This window comes from Canis aureus, chromosome X (genome assembly GCF_053574225.1).
Source record: "Canis aureus isolate CA01 chromosome X, VMU_Caureus_v.1.0, whole genome shotgun sequence".
NCBI classification, from domain to species: Eukaryota; Metazoa; Chordata; class Mammalia; order Carnivora; family Canidae; genus Canis; species Canis aureus.
The window spans coordinates 675,410-694,936 of record NC_135649.1 but is presented as its reverse complement, the minus strand read 5'-3'; the positions used below and the strand labels follow the sequence as shown (position 1 = coordinate 694,936).

The window sequence follows — 19,527 nt, the reverse complement described above, 5'->3', positions numbered from 1 at the left end:
AAAGGAGAATTCACACACCCTGTGGATGGCATGTAAATATTAGTTGTTGGAGTTTATGAGTGTTGAGAAGAAAGCATTGAGACACGTTTCATAAAATTGGAAATGCCAAGCCCAGTGACCCAGCAGACCCATTTCTCGTAGCATGTTTATAATAATTAAAAAGTAGAAATCACCTGATTTTCCACCAGTACAGAACAAATAACTAAAACGAGAGGCGTGTATATATAACGAAGTACTAAATGACATTACATAGGATGTATACCAATGAGGCTCGATCTCAAAAACAATGCTACTAGAGGAAGTAAGATGCAGAATGACATTTAGATATGATATTAGTATTGTGAATTTAAAACTACTTAATATTTGTCCGTGGAACAAACATATCGAAACTGTAAAAGAAAATCGACTGCAACAGATAGAAAAAGCTATGCGATAGAATGATGTTAAATATGCATTCACAGTGATAAACTCATTAAACAGCTCTATTTGTGGACAGAAGCTAATTTTATGATTTGGCACATTTGACAGCGTTTTATCCAACATCTTGCATCTAGAAACTCTTTGTTCACTTTACACAACTTCCTGGATAAAAGTGTCATAGAAGGTAAGATGATCCTTTGATGGAAATACTCCATGTGGCAAGGAGGGGAAAGCTGTGTTTTGAAAACCATGCCTGGTTAACTAACACCTGGGAGGGCCAGGCAGGGACCGTGACCCTGGGATGGGGAGTTTCCGGGAGATGTTCAGAATTCACAGCCGTTATTTGAGAAATGTGAAAGAACCTGATAACGGTCACCTGTTTCCTCTGTTCGGGAATGTCACCGTCAGCACTGCATCACCAGGTAGTTTCAAGGCTTTGAGGAAATAGGAAATAATCTCTAGCAGAGAGCGTGAGGAATATTGGACCAGCTCATTAGCAAGGTCCATTCTAGCTCTGGCGCTTCCAAGGTACCGTTGTGGTGTCGGGGTGACCCTGGCATGATACGTCTGTGCGTGTATGGACGTATACTGAGAGTGGTTGCCGCTGGTTGGATTGGAAATGATGGAGCATCTCATCTTCAGGCTACACCATGTCAACCTTCATCAGACGATACAGCCGCTACCTGAATGAGAAATCCCTCGCATGTAGATTGATCGCGTTGGACATCACCAAAACCAAGAGAGGGTCAGTTGACACCGTTAGTTTGTGAGCGACGACGATCACTGACCCCGGGAGAGCCCCAACGTGGAGTTGACCCAACGCACAGCCGTATTTTAGGATGCTGATGTCACCGGGCTTCTTGAACGCCTGATTCCAGGCATGCTGAGTCTCTTTTCTCTTTTGTAGGATGGATGGTATGATGAGAACTCTGGATACCAAACAGCTGCTAAACACTCTTCTGGTGATTCAGATTCAGTTTGACGCTCTTCTCAACTTTAACGTAAGAGCTTTGTGAATCCTGTCTACACAGCCTGTAAATGACGTTGTTGAGCAGCAGGTGGGAGAAGGAATCGTGTGAAACCCCGGGGGGAACTGATGGCTCTTTCATTTGATTAATTTCCAGGCAAATCCTGATGAAGTAACGAATGGTGTGATGCACGCCGCTTTCACTCTCCTCTTTAAGGATTCCCTTCGCCTCTTTGCAGCCTATAACGAGGGGATCCTTAATCTGCTAGGTAGGCTGAAGAATAAACACTGCTGAAAACAGTAAACTGCTGAAAGCCTTTTATCTCTACGTTGAGACTCACGTAGACCACGTTTGTTTTAGTTTCAAAATAGAAGGTCCTTTTAAGGTCATGTATGTTTTTCTTTTTCATCGACGAGGCTGTGAGTGAGGACCTAGTGCACTTGTCGAGTTATAAAAGAGTAGGAAACACAGCCCCTTCCCTCAAGAAGCTTCAGGTCTTGATGTTAGTAAGTAAGATTACAGACTGGAAGTTGTAGGAATGAAACTAAACTGCACTATCCCTGTGTGCTGGTAAGTTCTCGCCCTCTTCCCAGCAGCAGCGTGATACCGACCTCATGAAAACCCGTTGATTATATGGATTGAGCAGTGTTGTTGCTAAGGACAGAGGATAACTGCATCAAGGCTCTAATTGTTTTTGAACAAGTTAAAATCATACACGGATTCAGAGTGCCTGGGTGGCTCAGCGGTTGAGCATCTGTCTTGGGCTCAGGGTGTGACCCCGGGGTCCTGGGATCGAGTCCTACGTCGGGCTCCCCGCAGGGAGCCTGCTTCTCCCTCTGCCTGTGTCTCTGCCTCTCTCTCATGAATGAATAAGTAAAATCTTAGAAAATAAAATGAAATCATGCACAGATTCAGCCTAAAATGGAACTGGAATGGAGTGAAACGGGAAAATTGCTGAGATAGTGGCTCCTTTATGGTAAATTTGTTTTTCATTTCCAGACAAATTTTTCGGTATGACGAAAAACCAGTGCAAGGAGAGTCTGGATATTTACATCAAATTCCTTGAAAGAACAACCAAAATGGCACATTTCCTGAAAGTTGCAGAGGTATGGAAACCGATTTCTACTCAAGGCTTTCCTGCTCTTTCTGTATCAGTTGAGTAGCTGGTATAACTGCCCCACCCCACCCCACCCCGCCCCTGCCCCACTGCACATACACAGTCAGTATTTTTAGCTATTTTTTAAACAGTAAAACTATACACTCAAATTAGGTAGTCCAAGGATTTGTAGCCATAAAGACAACTGTTGTCGAGCTTATCCTCCCGCCAGAAACACCTCTAAAACTGGGCCACGTTCATATGATGTATGCCTCTGCATGCAGTGGGCAGTAGGTAGCACAGGTCTGTGATCATTTGAAGAAAGAAACACACGAGGTGACCCGCACATTTGCTCCGACGCTCAGAAGAACCCAAGCGGGGTCAATGTGCCTAGGCTAGCGGTAGTTAAACTTCTGAAAACCAAAGCAGATAAAAGCAAACAACAACCAAACCCAACCGATGACTCACAAGCGAGCAACAATATGAGTAACAGCTGACTCCTGAGTACTTGACGCACTAGAACGCGTTACTGCAATATCCACAGTGCAGCCTAGCTCTTTCCAGAACAGCGAAGCTTCAATATCTCGCAAGTCTTTTATAGGTTCCATCCTTAGGATGACCGTGAGTCTGTGCGGAGGAGTTCCAGGCACACTTCAGCTTGACATGTTTTTCTTGATCAACTAGGCAGTAGCCCAGCAAGGGGTTCGTGCTCTAGGGGTGTTTTCTCTTTTGTGTGCGCATTGGTCTCACAGTTACTTTTCTTTATTGCCACTCCTTGTTGTGATGTTCCCCCCGTCGCCTGTGAATTCAGCAAGTTGGAATTGACCAGAATGACATTCCATATCTTACACAGGTCAGTGTATCTCTCCTATGTGTTTCAATGAGTTTTTTTTTTTTTTGGCCTTATGTATACGTGTTGGTTATGTGAATCATCATCTGACACTCTGTCCTCTGCTGTAATCTTACGTATGTATTTTCATGTCCTCATGACTCACATCCACACATCCACATAGGTGGACAGACGTAACCATGGGTTTTCTGAACGCGTCTTTGAGCTGTTGGTCTTATAAAAGAGGCCGTGCCCTGCGGAGTGCTAGATGGTGAGTCGTAGTATAACAACTAGGCCCTGCTCTTTAAATGGACAGAACTGATCAGTGGAAACAAGGATATTTGGGATCTCCCGCAACTCATTTCCACTCTCCGTGGCTCATTTAGGCAACTGCAAAATGGGTCTGATCCTATTGTCTTTTTGATGCTGGCAGCTCGAGATGCACTACATTATCTTCTATTTCCCAATGAACCCCTGGGCATTGGAACCCTAAAAATGTCATCAAAGTCGAAGGCCCCTGAATCTTGGTAGGGTTTATCTCCTACCCTCTGGAATGCATGTAGTTTTCCAGGGTCTTCCATGGTACTGGTCACTTCCTGCTCCTCTGATCCAGCCAGCATGACATCATGGATGTAAGTGGGTCAGTGTGATTTTGTGAGGGATAACCAGATGATTTGGACTTCTTCTGACCATGTTAGGACAGATGTTGGGAGAGGTAACGCGCCCTAGGTCACAACTATAAAGGTATACTGTTTTCCTTCTCATGCCTACAAGCCCTTTGTGATTTCCATCTTTGGAAGCAATGGAAAGCAGAACACTCATGCATACCACGTATCTGAGACTACACTAACCCGCCTCTACCAAAGGAACCGTTGTACCGGGCACTGCGGCAACAATTGGATGACTACTACTAGATTGCTTATGCTGTAGGTTGTCATTTGCCAGGGCCTGACTGGTTTGGGGGCCATAAGGGTGACTTACATGGAGATATGATGGGGACCATCATCACTCTCACATCCCTTTTATCTTTAAGATTGGTACCAATTTCTACCCACCCCCTCCTGGGAGGTGATTGTGTTTTTCATTTACTATTTTGCCTGGAGGGTCAGTGGAGGTGCTTTAAGATACAGAGATCTCCACCCTACAAGTTAACATGTCCCAGCAGGGTCTGCTCCCACGCCACTCCTGGCCCTAGGCCTCTGCCTACAGGTAAGTCACCACATGGGCCAGAGACTCAGGACTTTCGTGGCCATCTGCCCAGATCTCCCTGTCCCGTAAGTTAGGGCTTAGAAGCCCAACCCTGACCTTGGAGTGTCAGGCCTGCCTTGGTTGGGACTGGAGGAAGGCGAAGGACTCACAGTGCCTGGCACAGGTCGTAGTCAGGTGAAGAGAGAGAGGATGAAGATGCAGGGGGGCAAAGGGGTAGTAGATTGAGGTCTCCTCAGGAATGAGACTACGTTGGATCCAGAACACTATGGATGTTACAGTAAGAGGATGGCGGAGGCAAGGATGGGATGGTTGCAGATGGAGATAAATGTCAGGCTTGGTGGCAGAGAAGGAGGGGGTTTCTGTGTGACGTATTGTCATAGATCTTTAAAGAAATGTGTCTCGTAACGTATACATGGCACAAGCGTCCCTTCATGTACACATGAGCACAAGGGGACTTGTGCACAGTGAGCCCCCCTGTTGGGGAAGTAACGCACAGCTTCCTGAATGACAAGTCCTAACCAGGACACAGAAACTGTGAGAATGTGTGGGTGAGTAGGGGACAAGATATGGTTTCATTGCCCAAAGGTGTCATAAACCAGTGGATGTCGATGGACACACGTCGATTCACACACGTGCTTGAGACGTGTCAGGAGGAAGGAGCCATAATGCATGAGACGCAGCCCCCGCTCCTGAGTTCCCGAGAAAGCCGACAGGAGCATGATGCATGTGTCCCCCAGTGTCGTCCTGCCCCCTGACTCTTCTTCACCTTGACCTTGGTTCCTTCTGGCAGTGGTAGCGATGGGAGGGGTTCCTTTGCTGGGGGTGACTTGGACTTGGCATCGTGGCCTCAGCCTCCTCCACTGCTCGGCGCTTGTGGTCAGAGCTTCAGGGGAATATCAGGAGGAGCCTGGGGAAGTTTGCACTTCCCATTGGGCCACCCTGTCTTACCTCCATTTTGGTGCCCAGGATCCCTGAATGAAGAAGAAAGTAGATGGTTACGGGGAGGCCGTGGAAGGCAGGCGGGGCTCTTTGTTGGTCGCCCTGGGCGAGTCGGCTTCTGTGTGCGCCGGGCCCTGGCCGTGGGCCGCGGTGGGCACAGCTGCTCCCGGGCGCTGCTGCCTCGGGTGTCCTGGCCACCCTGGAACGGAGGGAACAGCCGTGGGCCGGCCTCGGACTCCCCTGGGCCTTTCCCCGACGGCAGTGGCTGCCAGGTGTGCAGGCTCGCCCGGAGCCCCGAGTCTCCCTAGCAGGTGCCCCCCCCAACGCGTCCCCGGCCGGCTCCTGGGCCCCCTGGCGACTGGGGGGCGCCTGCCCGTGTCCTGCTGTCGCGGCGGCTGCGCTGGGACAGCGGCATCTCGGACCCGCAGGGCTCGGCCGCCGGCAGGGCTCAAATGTACCGATACGTGTCCTTTGGTTATTTTAGTTACCCCGTGGTAGTGTTTTTGTCACATACTTGTTGTCTGTCCCTGTGGCAGACCCTCGGCGGTGCCCTGATCGCCTCGGGGCCCGGGGCCCCTCGGGGCCTGTCCTGCGTGCCGGAGCGTGGGAGGTCGCCCTGGGCCGCGAACGGCCCCTTTCTGCTGCTGGGGTGCCCGCGGCCTTCGGCGGGGACAGACGCCCACGAGTGGACCCGGGGCATGCAGGGGGCGAGAGGCGTCGCTGGCCCGGCTGCGACCTGCTCCCCACCTCGGCCCCGAGGGGGAATCCGCGGGCGCACGTCTGGGTTTGTGCGTGGCGGCTCATCCTGTGGGCCCCTCCGCGGGGTGCCCGACCGCCGCCTCCGGCTGCTCGCATACCCGGGTGTCCGGGCACCTCCGTAGCTGCTGCGCCATCCCCACCGCTAAGAGCACTCGTCGTGTCGCGCGTGTCCCCCGGCCTCTGTCCCCTCGGCCGCGCACTCGCCCGCCGTGTGTGGCCCCAACGCCCCCGAACGCTGATCCACACGTCATCAGGCCCTCTCGCTCCTGCAGGTCATCCCTGGCCGCCCAGCATTCCCCGCTGCGGGCCGCGCTGCGGCTGCGGGGGGCGGGGGGGGCCCACTCTGCTAGGCTCTCTAGGCTCTCCCCTGCAGCGCCCCCGCCGCCACCGCACGCTCCTGCGCACTTGCCGGGCCCCCACCTGCAGCTGTCCCCCACCCCCTCCTCCCCCTCTTCCTCTCCTCCTCCTCCCCCTCCTGCTTCCCCTCCTCCCCCTCTTCCTCTCCTCCTCCTCCCCCTCCTGCTTCCCCTCCTCCCCCTCTTCCTCTCCTCCTCCTCCCCCTCCTGCTTCCCCTCCTCCCCCTCCTCCCCTCCCCCTCCTCCTCCCGTCCCTCTCCTCCCTCCCCCCTCCTCCTCCCCTCCCCCTCCTCCTTCTCCCCTCCCCCTCCCCCACCTCCTCCTCCCCCTCCTCCTCCACCTCCCCCTCCTCCTCTCCTCCTCCTCCTGCTTCCCCTCCTCCCCTCCCTCTCCTCCATCTCCTCCTCCTCCCCTCCCTTTCCTCCCTCTCCCCCTCCTCCTCCTCGTCCTCCCCCTCCTCCTCTCCTCCTCCTCCTGCTTCCCCTCCTCCCCTCCCTCTCCCCCCTCTCCTCCTCCTCCCCTCCCTTTCCTCCCTCTCCTCCTCCTCCCCTCCCTTTCCTCCCTCTCCCCCTCCTCCTCCCCTCCCTCTCCTCCCTCTCCCCCTCTTCCTCCCCCTTCCCCTCCTCCCCCTCCTCCTCCCCTCCCCCTCCTCCTCCCCTTCCTCCCTGCTCCTCCCCCTCCTCCTCCTCTCCCTCCTCCTCTTCCTCCTAGGCTGCTTCTCCGGAGGGCCTGTCGACGCCAGCCACCTGTGGCTCTCTTCAGCACCACTTGCTTCTCCAACCTCCCTGACGTGATGCCATTGCCTGGCTTAACCGCTGTCTGAGTACCATGTACCCCGCTTGCACCATACTCTTCCCAACTTTCATTTTACATTTATCTGTGCGATTATTCGCTATTTCTCCTCCCCTAGACCTGTAGATTGCAGCTTCCCAGCTCATGAAGCCTGGGACCAGGTGGTTTCTGCTTATGGAAACAGAAAGAAAGAAAACCTGGTGAGGCATGAAGGAGTCAAAAATAATAGGGCAGCCCGGGTGGCTCAGTGGTTTAGCGCTGCCTTCGGCCCAGGGCGTGATCCCGGAGACCCGGGATCGAGTCCTGCGTTGGGCTCCCTGCATGGAGCCTGCTTCTCCCTCTGCCTGTGTCTCTGCCTCTCTCTCTCTCTGTGTCTCATGAGTAAATGGATAAAATCTTAAAAAAAATAATGAGTGATGTCAAGTCCAAAAGAGATAGGTGTTTTAGCATGCCTTTGGTCATTAATAATAATAATAAAAAAAACAGGAAAGCATAGTTCAAAAATCTGACTTGGTATCAAGATGCTTTTCGTAGTGACTTGACTTGTAGCAACTGCAGCTGACCCTTGAACGGCCTGGATTTGAGCTGTGCAGGTCCACTCCCGTGTGGACTGTTTTCAATAAATACTTGGGGAAATTTTTTGGAGCTTGGCACCAATTTGAAAAAACTCAGACATGAACTGTGTAGCCCACGAATACTGAAAACGTGAAGACAAAGTTGGGTGTCGGTGTAAGAGCACAGCACAGAAGGCGTATGACACGCGAGAGCTGTGTCAATAGGCCCTTTACGTCACTGGTAAAGCTTCCAGCCGTTAGCAGGCTGTCGGGGGCTAAGTTCTGGCGGAGTCACAGGTTATGTGTCGATTTGCAACTGCACGAGGGTCCGCCCCCTCCCCCCTCGTCGTGTGCAGGTCAACCGTATTCACCTTTAATGACTTGGCCATGTAGCTGTCTTGATTTTTGTTCAGAACCTTTATCTGATGTCGGACAGTATGGATTTGCTAAGAACTCTCAGAAAACATGTCTTTCACAATGACTTTATCTTCAGGCACCCTACAGTTTACTTGAAGCACTAAAACAGCATTTAGCTTCTTTGGAAGAGAAAGAGGACAGTTTGCCTCCTTACAGGTAAGCTGATGGATGTCTCCATTCTGCTTCTCTCTAAGCGATTTCCCTCACTTTGCTTCTCTCTGAATACTTTCCCTCCTTTTAACAATGAGAAAGTGACTAAGTAAATCATGCGCTGTGAACACGCTGGAACACACTATGCAGCAGTCTTCAATGATACTATGGGGTGCAGGTTTTTACTCTTTACTGGGATCCCCTACTCTCCACGGGGGCCATACACTGCCCCAGGGAACACCTTTTATAATGTTGACTGATTCTCAAACGTTGGGACTCGAGTAAACCCTCTTTCGAAGAATTTGATTTCTTTTCTTAGAGGCCCCCCCAGTGAGAATGACTCTTGTAGATGATTATTTAATACTTATCTACAAAACGGTATGCAAAATGTCTGGTATGCAAAAGATACAAAATGTCCTGAGGGACATTCGGGACGTGTGTATACACATATATACGCATGTACGCACATGCACACGCTCGTCTACATAAGAGTATATAGAGATACAAATTAAATAATACAAATTTTAGGGTATATCACTTCAAAATGTTCATGTTAGCTATTTCTTAATGGAAAAATGTTTTTTTTCCATTTTCTTTCTTTCTTTTTTTTTTTTTCTTTTCAGTATTATTCAGAATTTCTATAAGGCCCGCATGTTATCCATTTATTCCATTCCTTGGATTACGTTGGTTATAACCGCCTTATATTATTATGTTCTATTAGACAACAAGTCTGTTGACTGTTTCTTCTATTTATCATGGATAGATGTTTACTTAGTATATACTTGGACAGATGGTTTAATATTAATAGATGGATGGATAAATGGTTGAATTAAGGAAATGTAGGCTCAGCTGGGTAGGATATATGTGATTCTATTGTCCTCCAGTGTATCTAATTTCTCTTGTAATCTTTTAAGTCTCCAGCATGCATGGATTCCCTCCATCCCGAATAATCCAGTTGTGAAAACTTCAGCAAGTGGATCTTGGTTTACAGGTAACATAACTCGATTATATGATGATGTCAGTAATGACCAAGGGCAGGATTAGGGTCTTTAGTTCTTCCACTGCTTCACACCTACTGTGTCGGCTGCCTCTTCCTGAAGCAGTCTCCAACCTAGTGATCTCATTTGCAGGAGTTTATGCGATGATCATACTCAGGGTTGTGAAATGATATATGAGCAGAGATATCCGTTACAATGTTGTGATAGCAAAACGACTATCAATAAGGGGCTTGCCTTTATGTACTGACACGGCCTGAGCTCCAAGATAGATCGTTAAATGGAAAAGAAGCAAGGAGTGAAACCAAGTATAGTGTGCTCCCATCTTTGTTTTTAAAAACCAAAAAGAGAATGTGTATGTTCGAACCATTTCTTGAAGAATATACAAAAAGATATACAGTAGGATGAATAAAATGCACCGCCTCCAAGAAGAACTTGGTGGCTCATGGAAAGCGATGGGTGGGAGAGTCCTCACTGTACACCATTTTCTGACTTTTGAATTTTGTCCTTGCAAATAATCACTAATTAAAAGATAACTTTAATGAAGAAACACATACACACATACAGTGCGATCCTTTGTAACCTCTTAAGACTAGTTTGCCTCGTACCTCAGCAGCGTGCTGCATTTGCACCTGGTGATGTCACATTGGCAGCTTGAAGTTGGCCTCGATCGAAGTACTTACACCCCAGAAATGGACAAGCACTTTGAAACAGGCCATGTGTTTTCCTCGGAGAGCTGGCTGTTATGCATTTACTGGCACATGACAGCTCATAATCAGTCATATTCTGTTTTTTAATGGGTGATTGCATTTCAGTGACGTCACTTGATCCTCTAGACACAAATCCATGTAATAGTGAGTTATATTATCTTACGGTTTATATGTGTTCGAATTAAAGTTTGTTCTTAATTTAACTTGAAAACTTAAACTGTATGTATTTTAAATGTCTTTACTTTTCTTTTGTACACATCTTCTCAATGGACCCACCATCTGCACTTTCGACGGGTGAGTTTGACCAAAACTTTGAGGAATAAAAGTCCTTAGGGTAAAACGATATATGGCAAAAGTGGCACATTAACTTTGTTTCCAAAACAATGACTACTCTTCTGAGTCCCTGTGGTTTGGGAATCATGAGTGCTTGCGGGAGATATTACAAGATGAGTAATCATAGTATTTGACAAGCTGTGGATTCAGTCTGATGTGATTGTGAAATCCAAGCTACTTGTCATAAAGGCCTACGGGTTGCCTCACCCCCATCACTTGAACCAATTCTGTTGATGATCCTATGATCAGCTGAAACCTTTTTTTCTTTCTTAAATCACTGATTTAAAAATCCCTGCCCTGAATCCAGAGTGCTTGGGATCAAATTTCACTCTACCGTTCATGGATGGTGTGACTTTGGGCAGACCACTGAGCCTCTCTGTGCCTCAGCTTCCCGATCCTCATGAGGTTGCTGTCGAGATGCATGAATCGATACTTGTAGAGTGCTTAGAACAGGGCTTGATCCATGTGTTACTTAGAAGTGCATTTAAACACTTTAGCATGTGGGGATGGGGATCTTATTGTTCCATGTTCTAATTCCAGAATAGTTAACATGCAGTGCTATATTAGTTCCAAGTGTGCAAAACATTGATCCAATGATTTTGCACATTACTCAGTGCTCTTCAGGACAAGTGCCCTCCTGCATCCCCATCACCTGTTTCCCCCACCCCTCGCCCACCTCCACTCTGGTAACTGTCAGGGTGTTCTCTAAGGTTAAGAGCCTGTTTCTTGGTTTGCCTCTCTTTTCCCCACTATGATGGTTTGTTTTGTTTCTTAAATTCCACATTATGAGAGAAATCATATGGTATCTGTCTTTCTCTGACTTATTTTGTTCACCATAATACTCTCTAGCTCCATCCATGTCATTGCAAAGGGCAACATTTTGTTCTTTTTGATGCTGAGTAAAATTCCTTCGTAAATGTGGACCATACCTTCCTCACCATTCATCTATCAGTGGACAGTGGGACCGTTTCCATAATTTGGCTACTGTCAATGATGCTGCTATAAATGTAGGGGTGCACGTATCCATTTGCATTAGTGTTTTTGTACTTTTGGGGTGAATATCCAGTGGTGCGATTACTGGATCATAGGCTAGTTCTATTTGTAACTTCTTGAGGACCCTCCACACTGTTTTCCAGAGTGGCAGCACCAGCTTGTGTTCCCATCAGCAGTGCAAGAGGGTTCCTTTTGATCCACATCCTCACCAACATCTGTTGTTTTTTTTTTGTGTTGTTGATTTTAGCATTCTGACAGGTGTGAGGTGGTATCTCATTATAGTTTTGATTTGTACTTCCCTGATGATCAGTGACGCTGAGCATCTTTTCATGTGTCTGTTGGATACTTGGGGATCTTCTAATGATCTTTTTTGCTACTGAATTCTGGCTTACTTGCACTATGTCAAAGAACCTTCTCTATACTTTCAGTCCTTTGGAATTTGTTGACACTTGCTCATGGCCCAGCATATAGTCATTTTTTTTGGTAGAAGTTTTATGTGCACTAGAAAACTATGTCCTCTTATCGTTGGATGCAGTGTTCTATGTATGTCCTTTAGGTTGATGTTAATTGTGTTGTTCAAATCATCTCTATCTTCATTAACTATTTTGCCTGCTTATTCATAGAGTTGGTAAGAAAGGCGTGTTAACATTTCCCTTGTTTCCTCGTAAGCTACATTATAAGCACTATTTTTACCATCCACACTACTAAATGACTCTTGTCAAAGTCACCAGTCACCCCCATGTTGCAAGATCTGATGGCAATTACTCAGTCTTCATCTTATTGGGCCCCCTCAGTTCATTCCTCCCACTTCCTTCCTATACTTTCTTCAGTTTGCCTATTGGTTTCCTTCTTATGTAACTCTTGCCGCTTTTTTAGACTTTTTTTTTTTTTACTGATTTTTCATTACTTTTCTTTATGTATACTTATTCATTTCCTAGATAGCCTCATCCAGACCCAAGGCTTTAAATAGTATTTATATGATAAGGACTCCCAAATTAGTATTGCTAGCTACAGACATTAATCGTGGACTCCAGAATTGTGTATCCAGGTATCTATTCAGTGGTTTCATTTGAATTATCTAATAGGGTTCTACATCTCAGGATGTCTGAAGTTGAGCTTCTGATACCCCACCCAAAACCTGTTGGTTTTACCTTCAAAATATATTTAAACATTGCGCATTTCTCACTATCTCCAGTGCTACTACCCTACTCCAAGTTAGCATCATCTCTTGGCTTCTTCCCTTGCCCTCTGCAGTCCCTTCTTTACATAACAGAGGGATCCGATAAAAATATGAGTCAGATAGATCGTGTCTCTCCTCTGTTCAAATCCCCCCAATGGCTTCCCCATCCTTTTTTTTTTTTAAAGATTTTATTTATTTATTCATGATAGTCACAGAGAGAGAGAGAGAGAGGCAGAGACACAGGCAGAGGGAGAAGCAGGCCCCATGCAGGGAGCCCGACGCGGGATTCGATCCCGGGACTCCAGGATCGCGACCTGGGCCAAAGGCAGGCGCCAAACCGCTGCGCCACCCAGGGATCCTGGCTTCCCCATCTTAGGGAAGTTGGCCTAAGATGGGGGAGCCTCAGGGTAAAATGCAAAGTCCTTACAATTCTTTACAAGACCCTCAATTGCCTTTCTTACTTCTTTGATTATTCTGACTCCAGACACATTGGCCTCCTTACTAGTCTTCAAATATATTCCTTCCCGAGGTCCTTTGCTCATGTTTCTTCTGCTGGGTCCGCATGGTTCACTTTCATATACTTTAGACCTTTACTTAAAAGTCCTCTTCTCAGTGAGCCTGTCCTATCTAAAATGTACATACCCCCCCCCCCACCAACATATCATACCTCTTTCTCTGATATTTTTCCCTCAGCCCTTACCATAATCTAACATCTGTCTCCAATGGAATGTAAACTACATGAAGGCAGGTATTCTTATCTTTTTTTCCTTCACTGCCATATCTTTAGCACCTAGTATGGTGTCTAACAAGTGCTCAATTAAAATGTATTTAATGGATAATTTTGCATGACTTTATTAATACCCATGGACCTAAGAACTTGATGTGCTGTTAGTTTGTAATGGGAGGTACATATATATCATTACGGTAGTGATATAAATTTGGTTTAGTTTTTCATCTAATCCATCTTTTATTTTCAGATTATTTTCCCTATACTATATATTATAACCAATGTTACCTTCACAAGCCTACAAACCTACTGGAGCCAGAAAGCAACATGAAAAAACCGTGGCAAACAATCTGGACAGATCACTTGTTAGCCTTATAGAAGGTAAGCATCTATTTCTATTTTTATTTATTTATTTATTTTAAAGATTTTATTTATTTATTCATGAGAGACACAGAGGCAGAGACACAGGCAGAGGAAGAAGCAGGCTCCCTGCGGGGAGCCCGATGTGGGACTGGATCCCAGGACCCTGGGGTCACGCCCTGAGCCCAAGGCAGACGCTCAACCACTGAGCCACCAGGCGTCCCAAGCATCTATTTTTATATTAATATTTTATACAAGTATGTGTGTGTGTATATATATATATATTTAAAAGCATTTTAGAAAAAGTATACAAAAATAATGTAAAATTCGTTTGTTTTATGAAACAGATTTTAACCATGGAGAACCCTCAGTCAAAAAGTAAGTTTTTATAATTTAAAAATGACAGCCAATAATGCATACATATTAGAGGTAGAGGCTCATGAGAATAACAAATAGAAAATAATCATTTTAAAATTCAACATAGGAATCATTTGTTAACAAAACTCTATAATATGTGAATTTTTTCCTTCAGTAATTGAAGTAGAGTATTTCCTTGTTGTATACTATCCCAGTTTTTGTAGGTGAAATTCTTGGTTAAAGTATAAGGTATTATGTATGTATTGCATGGTTCTCCTACCCCTCTGACAATCCCTTCATGATTCATCTGAAGGATCTTCTTTTTTAAAGCATGTCTTAAATACTGGCATTTCTTATAGTGTTTGTACTTTCAGTTCTTTCCTTATTTATTATATAGACTATGTTTAACGAATAATACTCATTTTTGTATTATTAAACAAAGACAATAAAGCCACCAGTTGGAGCTCCTCAGCATCTTAAGGTAATCAATGTTACTTCACTGTGTGAATCCCTACATTTTCTGCCAAAAAAAACCTTCCAAAAAGCAGGCAAATGGAAACCAAAGGAAGGAAGAAGTGATAATATTAACAACAAACAGTGTGGAATGTAAGTTTAAAGTCACTAAACAGAATAAGGAAGGCTATCATACAATGATAAAGGACACTATTTATGAAGGCACTATTTTGTGTATACACAAATTTAAATACATAAGATAAAAATTATTAGAAATACATGGAGAACTGGAGAAAAATACAATTATAATGGGTGATTTCAAACCACTTGTTTCATTATTGGACAGATGTAGTAAGCAAAACATAATAAGGATATAGAGGAGTTTGAATAATTCATAATAAATAATAAACTGGAGTGTTTATTTTCTTCAGGGCAATCACAAAAACTTGACAAAAACTAAAGCATTTTACAGGCTACCTAATGAAATTAGGACTTGTCAATAAAAAGTTGGCCATGAAAATCAACTGTTTATAAGTTTAAAAATATAATTGTTTAGTCAAAGAGAAAATCCAAAGGAATGTTATCAAACCATCAGAAACTAACTCAGAGGAAAATTTCATCAGAGAAATCAATGAAGAATTAATAAGAATTTAGTTTTTATCTTAATGTACATAAAATAATAAATATATTAGACAAAATGTATAAAGACAAAAGCTAAAATTTCAAACAAAAACAAATGCTATGCTAAACTTCTTTGTAAAGTCCAATAAAATAAGGGCCTCTGACTAAACAGAAAAGAGAGTGTAGAAGTAAAACAAAATAAAGATTAAGAGGGCTCACGAAACCACAGATGTAGGTGAGACTAAGATAATTCAAAGCAAATAGTTTGGCAACAACATATTTGAAAATCGGGAGTAAACTGATTTCCAAGAAAAATAGAAACAACAAAATTCATCCAAGAAACATGTATGGACCAAATACCACGTAGGTTTTTAAAAAGGAATCATAGATCTGCTGAGTTATCATGGGTTCCTGGTTGAGCTCACAAATACAATGCAGGAATATATTTCGAAATTGCAGTAGCTGTACAGGCTGCTGCGTTTTTGTGTTGGAGTGTGCCGAATGAAACACCTCGTCTGAGATGGTAGTAGGGGAGGTGGTATCATGACAAGCAGATACGTCTGAGACGTGGTTTGAAGGTAGAGTTGATAGCACTTGCTATTAGAGGTGAGGGAAGAAGAGTTAGGGATGGTGCTTGAGTTTTTTTTTTTTTTTTTTTTTTTTTTTTTTTTGGTGCTTGAGTTTTTGGTTTGAGCTACTACATTGATGGTAGTGTTACATATCGTGATGGGAAAGATTGAAGGAGACATAGTTTGACTAGGTAAGTTGAGTCAAACGTTCTCTTTTGACAGACAAGTTAGTTTCGGATGTGTATGAGACATCTAAGAGGTAGGTAGATACTGGGGTCTAGATTTTAGAGCTGGTGCCAAAAAGCGTGGGAGTTAAAGCCATCCAAGCTTGATCACTTGATCTTGGAAGAGGCTAAAGAGGATAATGGTAGGTCCAGAATTGAACTTCGAAACATCCTAATATTGTAGGGATTGAACAGAAAAGGTTAAAGGGTCAAGAACCAAGGAAAACGAAACACCAACAATGGATCCGGAATAAGTGTCACTTTGGACCTTTAAATAATAACCCCTATTAAAAATTCTTAGGGAAATTTATTTCCAGTCTAGAATTTTGTACTCAGACAAGCTCTCAACCAAATGCAAGACTTAAATAGACCAGTTTCAAAATTCAAAAAAATCAAAAAAAAAAAAAAGATCACCTACCGTGCAGCTTTGCTCAGGAGGCTCCTCTAGGGTGTGCTCTAAGAGAAAGGGAAGCGAACTAAGAGAGGCAAGCATGTGCGATTCAAGGAAAAAGAAAACCCTATGGAAGTGAGAGGAGGAGGGAGTTCCCAACATAGCAACAGTGGAAATCCCAGGGCGACATTTGTACAACCAGCTTGGAGAGCACCAGGTTGGATTGGAATAGGAGGATATACCGCTCCAGGCAAAAACCCTTTCCACTTGAGATAATTATTATTTCCAGTATATCATAAGCTCCACGAAGGCAGGTATTTTCATCTGTTTTACATATTTCAAGGACCAAGAATAATGCCTGGCACCTAGTAGATATTTAATGGATATTTGTTGAATGAATGCAATGAATCCACACTTCATATGTGAAGCATATGGTGTGAGTGATAAATCTTCTAAAGGAGATCAGTGATGTCTAAAACTTATAAATTAAGATACAATAGTATAGGCATCTTTTTTTAAAGAATGATGGAATAAAAATTATGGAATCATAGAATTTTAGAATTATGGTATTCCATAAAGAAATAATGGAATACCGTAAAGAAAGAGTGGCTACCTTTGGGAAGGGGAAGTGGCAACTAATGTTTTTGGTTTTGGATCTTTTAGCATTTTTTGACTTCTTAAACTCTGTACCACTTAGGTAAAACATAAGTTTATATAAGTCAAATGGCAGCTATGGAATTAATAGGAGCTTTTAGAGACAAGTACCATCAGAGTCTGTTTCCTTTTTTCTATTTATTTTCATATTTATATGAAACATTTTCTATGTAGTGGTATTCTCCTAATAACTTTAATTCTGTAAAGTGGATAGGTAAAGCATTGTTTATCCTCATTTTACAAATAAGGAAAGAAGTTACTTAGTGAAGATTACACGGCTAGTGAACAGCCTCGTGGAGCTCAGAACGTAGAGCCCCTTTGACGTGCCACCCTGGGGGTATACTAGTTTTTTCTCCAGATACACTATTAAGATAGTTTAGGATAAAATGTTTTCACTCAGGTCACTTTATTTATGGGAAACTACTACTATTGAATTCTTTTTATGAATTCTCAGACTTTGTTAGTGAGGAATTTATTTATTTATTTATTTATTATTCATTCATTCATTCATTCATTTAAGATTTTATTTATTCATGAGAGACAGAGAGAGAGAGAGAGAGAGAGAGGCAGAGACACAGGCAGAGGGAGAAGCAGGTTCCCTGCAGGGAGCCCGTTGTGGGACTCGAACCCAGGACCCTGGAGTCATGTCCTGAGCAGATGCTCAACCACTGGGCCACCCAGGTGCCCCTGACTTCATGTTTAAGTGGTAGATTTGTCATCTTCCAAAATGGACTAATTTATAAATCCCATCTTAGATCTGACATGAAGTGGCGTTGGCCTTCAGAGGTGGAAATTGCTGGAGGAATCAAGTGGCAGTTGAATACCTACACCAGCACATCAACCATCTGGAAATATATTTCTCTTCCTTCTGTTTCTTCCATGGTAACATTTATTGTGTATTATTACCTAGAATCGTGGCAGTAGGTCAAAAGAAAGATCTGAGAAAGAGAACTGACAGGACTTGCTAATAGATTGAAAATTGAAATATGGGTCCCCATTAGATTCTCTGTGATTCTAAAATTCAAAAAGCTCCAGAAAACAAGTTTTTTTTTGTTGTTGTTGTTGTTAAGCTTGCAACAAACTCTTTTGGCTGCAGGACTTTATCTGAACTCTAATGAGGCTGTCGTCATAATTTATCTAAGTGTAAATAATCGTATGTGAACTTTGCATTTGTGTTTTGCTGCAGAGATATTAATGTGCTCAATTAACAGGGTGCTGTTCCAACCCCCGGGTCTTACTAAAATGTTCTTTGTGTTATTTTAAAATTATTTTTCCAAAATACAAAACATTTTGAATTCCGAAACACATTTGGCTCCAAGGGCTTAAGGATGTGGACCTGTGCTATGTTTATATATTTTTTTGCTTTAAAACTTTGTCGGTCCAATGATATAACAAACTGCATATTAACTGTTGAGTACACAGTGACTTTATTTTCCTGATATGCAGCTGAGGTATGTTCTAGGAATGAGAATTTTGAGAGGATTTGGGACAGAGGAACAGGTAATCTCAAAACGTACTGAGGAAATATGTGGCTGTGCTGCTTCAGACAGGACACAGATGAGTAAGAACCTAGGAAGGGCATAGCAAGGAAGTGTTGGGTTTGGAATAACTAGGAAGACATGCACAAACAACCTGACAGTTTGGATCAAATATACATTCTAAGACCTATTAATAGTCTTCCCTTATTTTCCCTTCAACGGCTACAAGGTCTGGTCATTTCCAGATATTGGTCATTTTCATTCTTGATATTGGTGATTTGTATCTTCTGTTTTTGCTGATCTTGCTATGGAGTCATCGATTATATTGATCATATCAAAGAACCAACTTTAACTTTTATTGAATTTTCTATATTGGTTTTATGTTTTTAAGTATATCGATTTCTTTTTTCCCCCAAAGATTTTATTTATTTATTTATTTTAAAAAGATTTTATTTATTTTTTAAAGATTTTATTTATTTATTCATGAGAGATACAGAGAGAGGGAGAGGCACAGGCAGAGGGAGAAGCAGGCTCCATGCAGGGAGCCCGACGTGGGACTCGATCCCGGGGCTCCAGGATCAGGCCCTGGGCTGAAGACGGCGCTAAACCGCTGAGCCACCCAGGCTGCCCCCAAAGGTTTTATTTATTCATTTGAGACAGAGAGAGAGAGAGAGAGAGAGAGAGAGCGCATAGGCAGGGGCAGGGGCAGAGGGAGAAGCAGCAGACTCCCTGCTGAGCAGAGACACCAGGATCCTGGGATCATGAGTTGAGCCCAAGATAGATGCTTAACCACTGAGCCACCCAGGCACCTCTGACTTGATACTTCTCTAATATATTGTTCAATGGTATAAAACTCCCCCTGGGCCCCTGCTTTAGACGTCTTATTTTCATTTTTGTCCAGTTCAATGTGTTTTTAGTTTCTCTTTGACTCAAAGATTATTTAGAGGTATGTTGTTTGATTTCTAAGTGTTGAAAGATTTTACTGTTATGGTT

The 19,527-nt window shown here is 44.0% G+C and overlaps 1 protein-coding gene across 2 annotated transcripts in view; it reads left to right on the top strand.

Annotated features, from left to right (window-relative positions):
• The window catches only part of LOC144307736 (phosphatidylinositol-binding clathrin assembly protein-like), a 36,290-nt gene that overhangs the window by 4,271 nt on the left and 12,492 nt on the right, over positions 1 to 19,527 (top strand). For both annotated transcript variants that reach the window (XM_077887701.1, XM_077887700.1), the window contains exons 3-13: positions 529 to 604; positions 1,063 to 1,165; positions 1,328 to 1,421; positions 1,545 to 1,656; positions 2,388 to 2,494; positions 3,296 to 3,337; positions 8,416 to 8,495; positions 9,404 to 9,480; positions 13,725 to 13,808; positions 14,135 to 14,165; positions 17,812 to 17,938. In XM_077887701.1, coding sequence (XP_077743827.1) covers positions 529 to 604; positions 1,063 to 1,165; positions 1,328 to 1,421; positions 1,545 to 1,656; positions 2,388 to 2,494; positions 3,296 to 3,337; positions 8,416 to 8,495; positions 9,404 to 9,480; positions 13,725 to 13,808; positions 14,135 to 14,165; positions 17,812 to 17,938 — 933 coding nt within the window. The remainder of the gene's footprint in view (positions 1 to 528; positions 605 to 1,062; positions 1,166 to 1,327; positions 1,422 to 1,544; positions 1,657 to 2,387; positions 2,495 to 3,295; positions 3,338 to 8,415; positions 8,496 to 9,403; positions 9,481 to 13,724; positions 13,809 to 14,134; positions 14,166 to 17,811; positions 17,939 to 19,527) is intronic.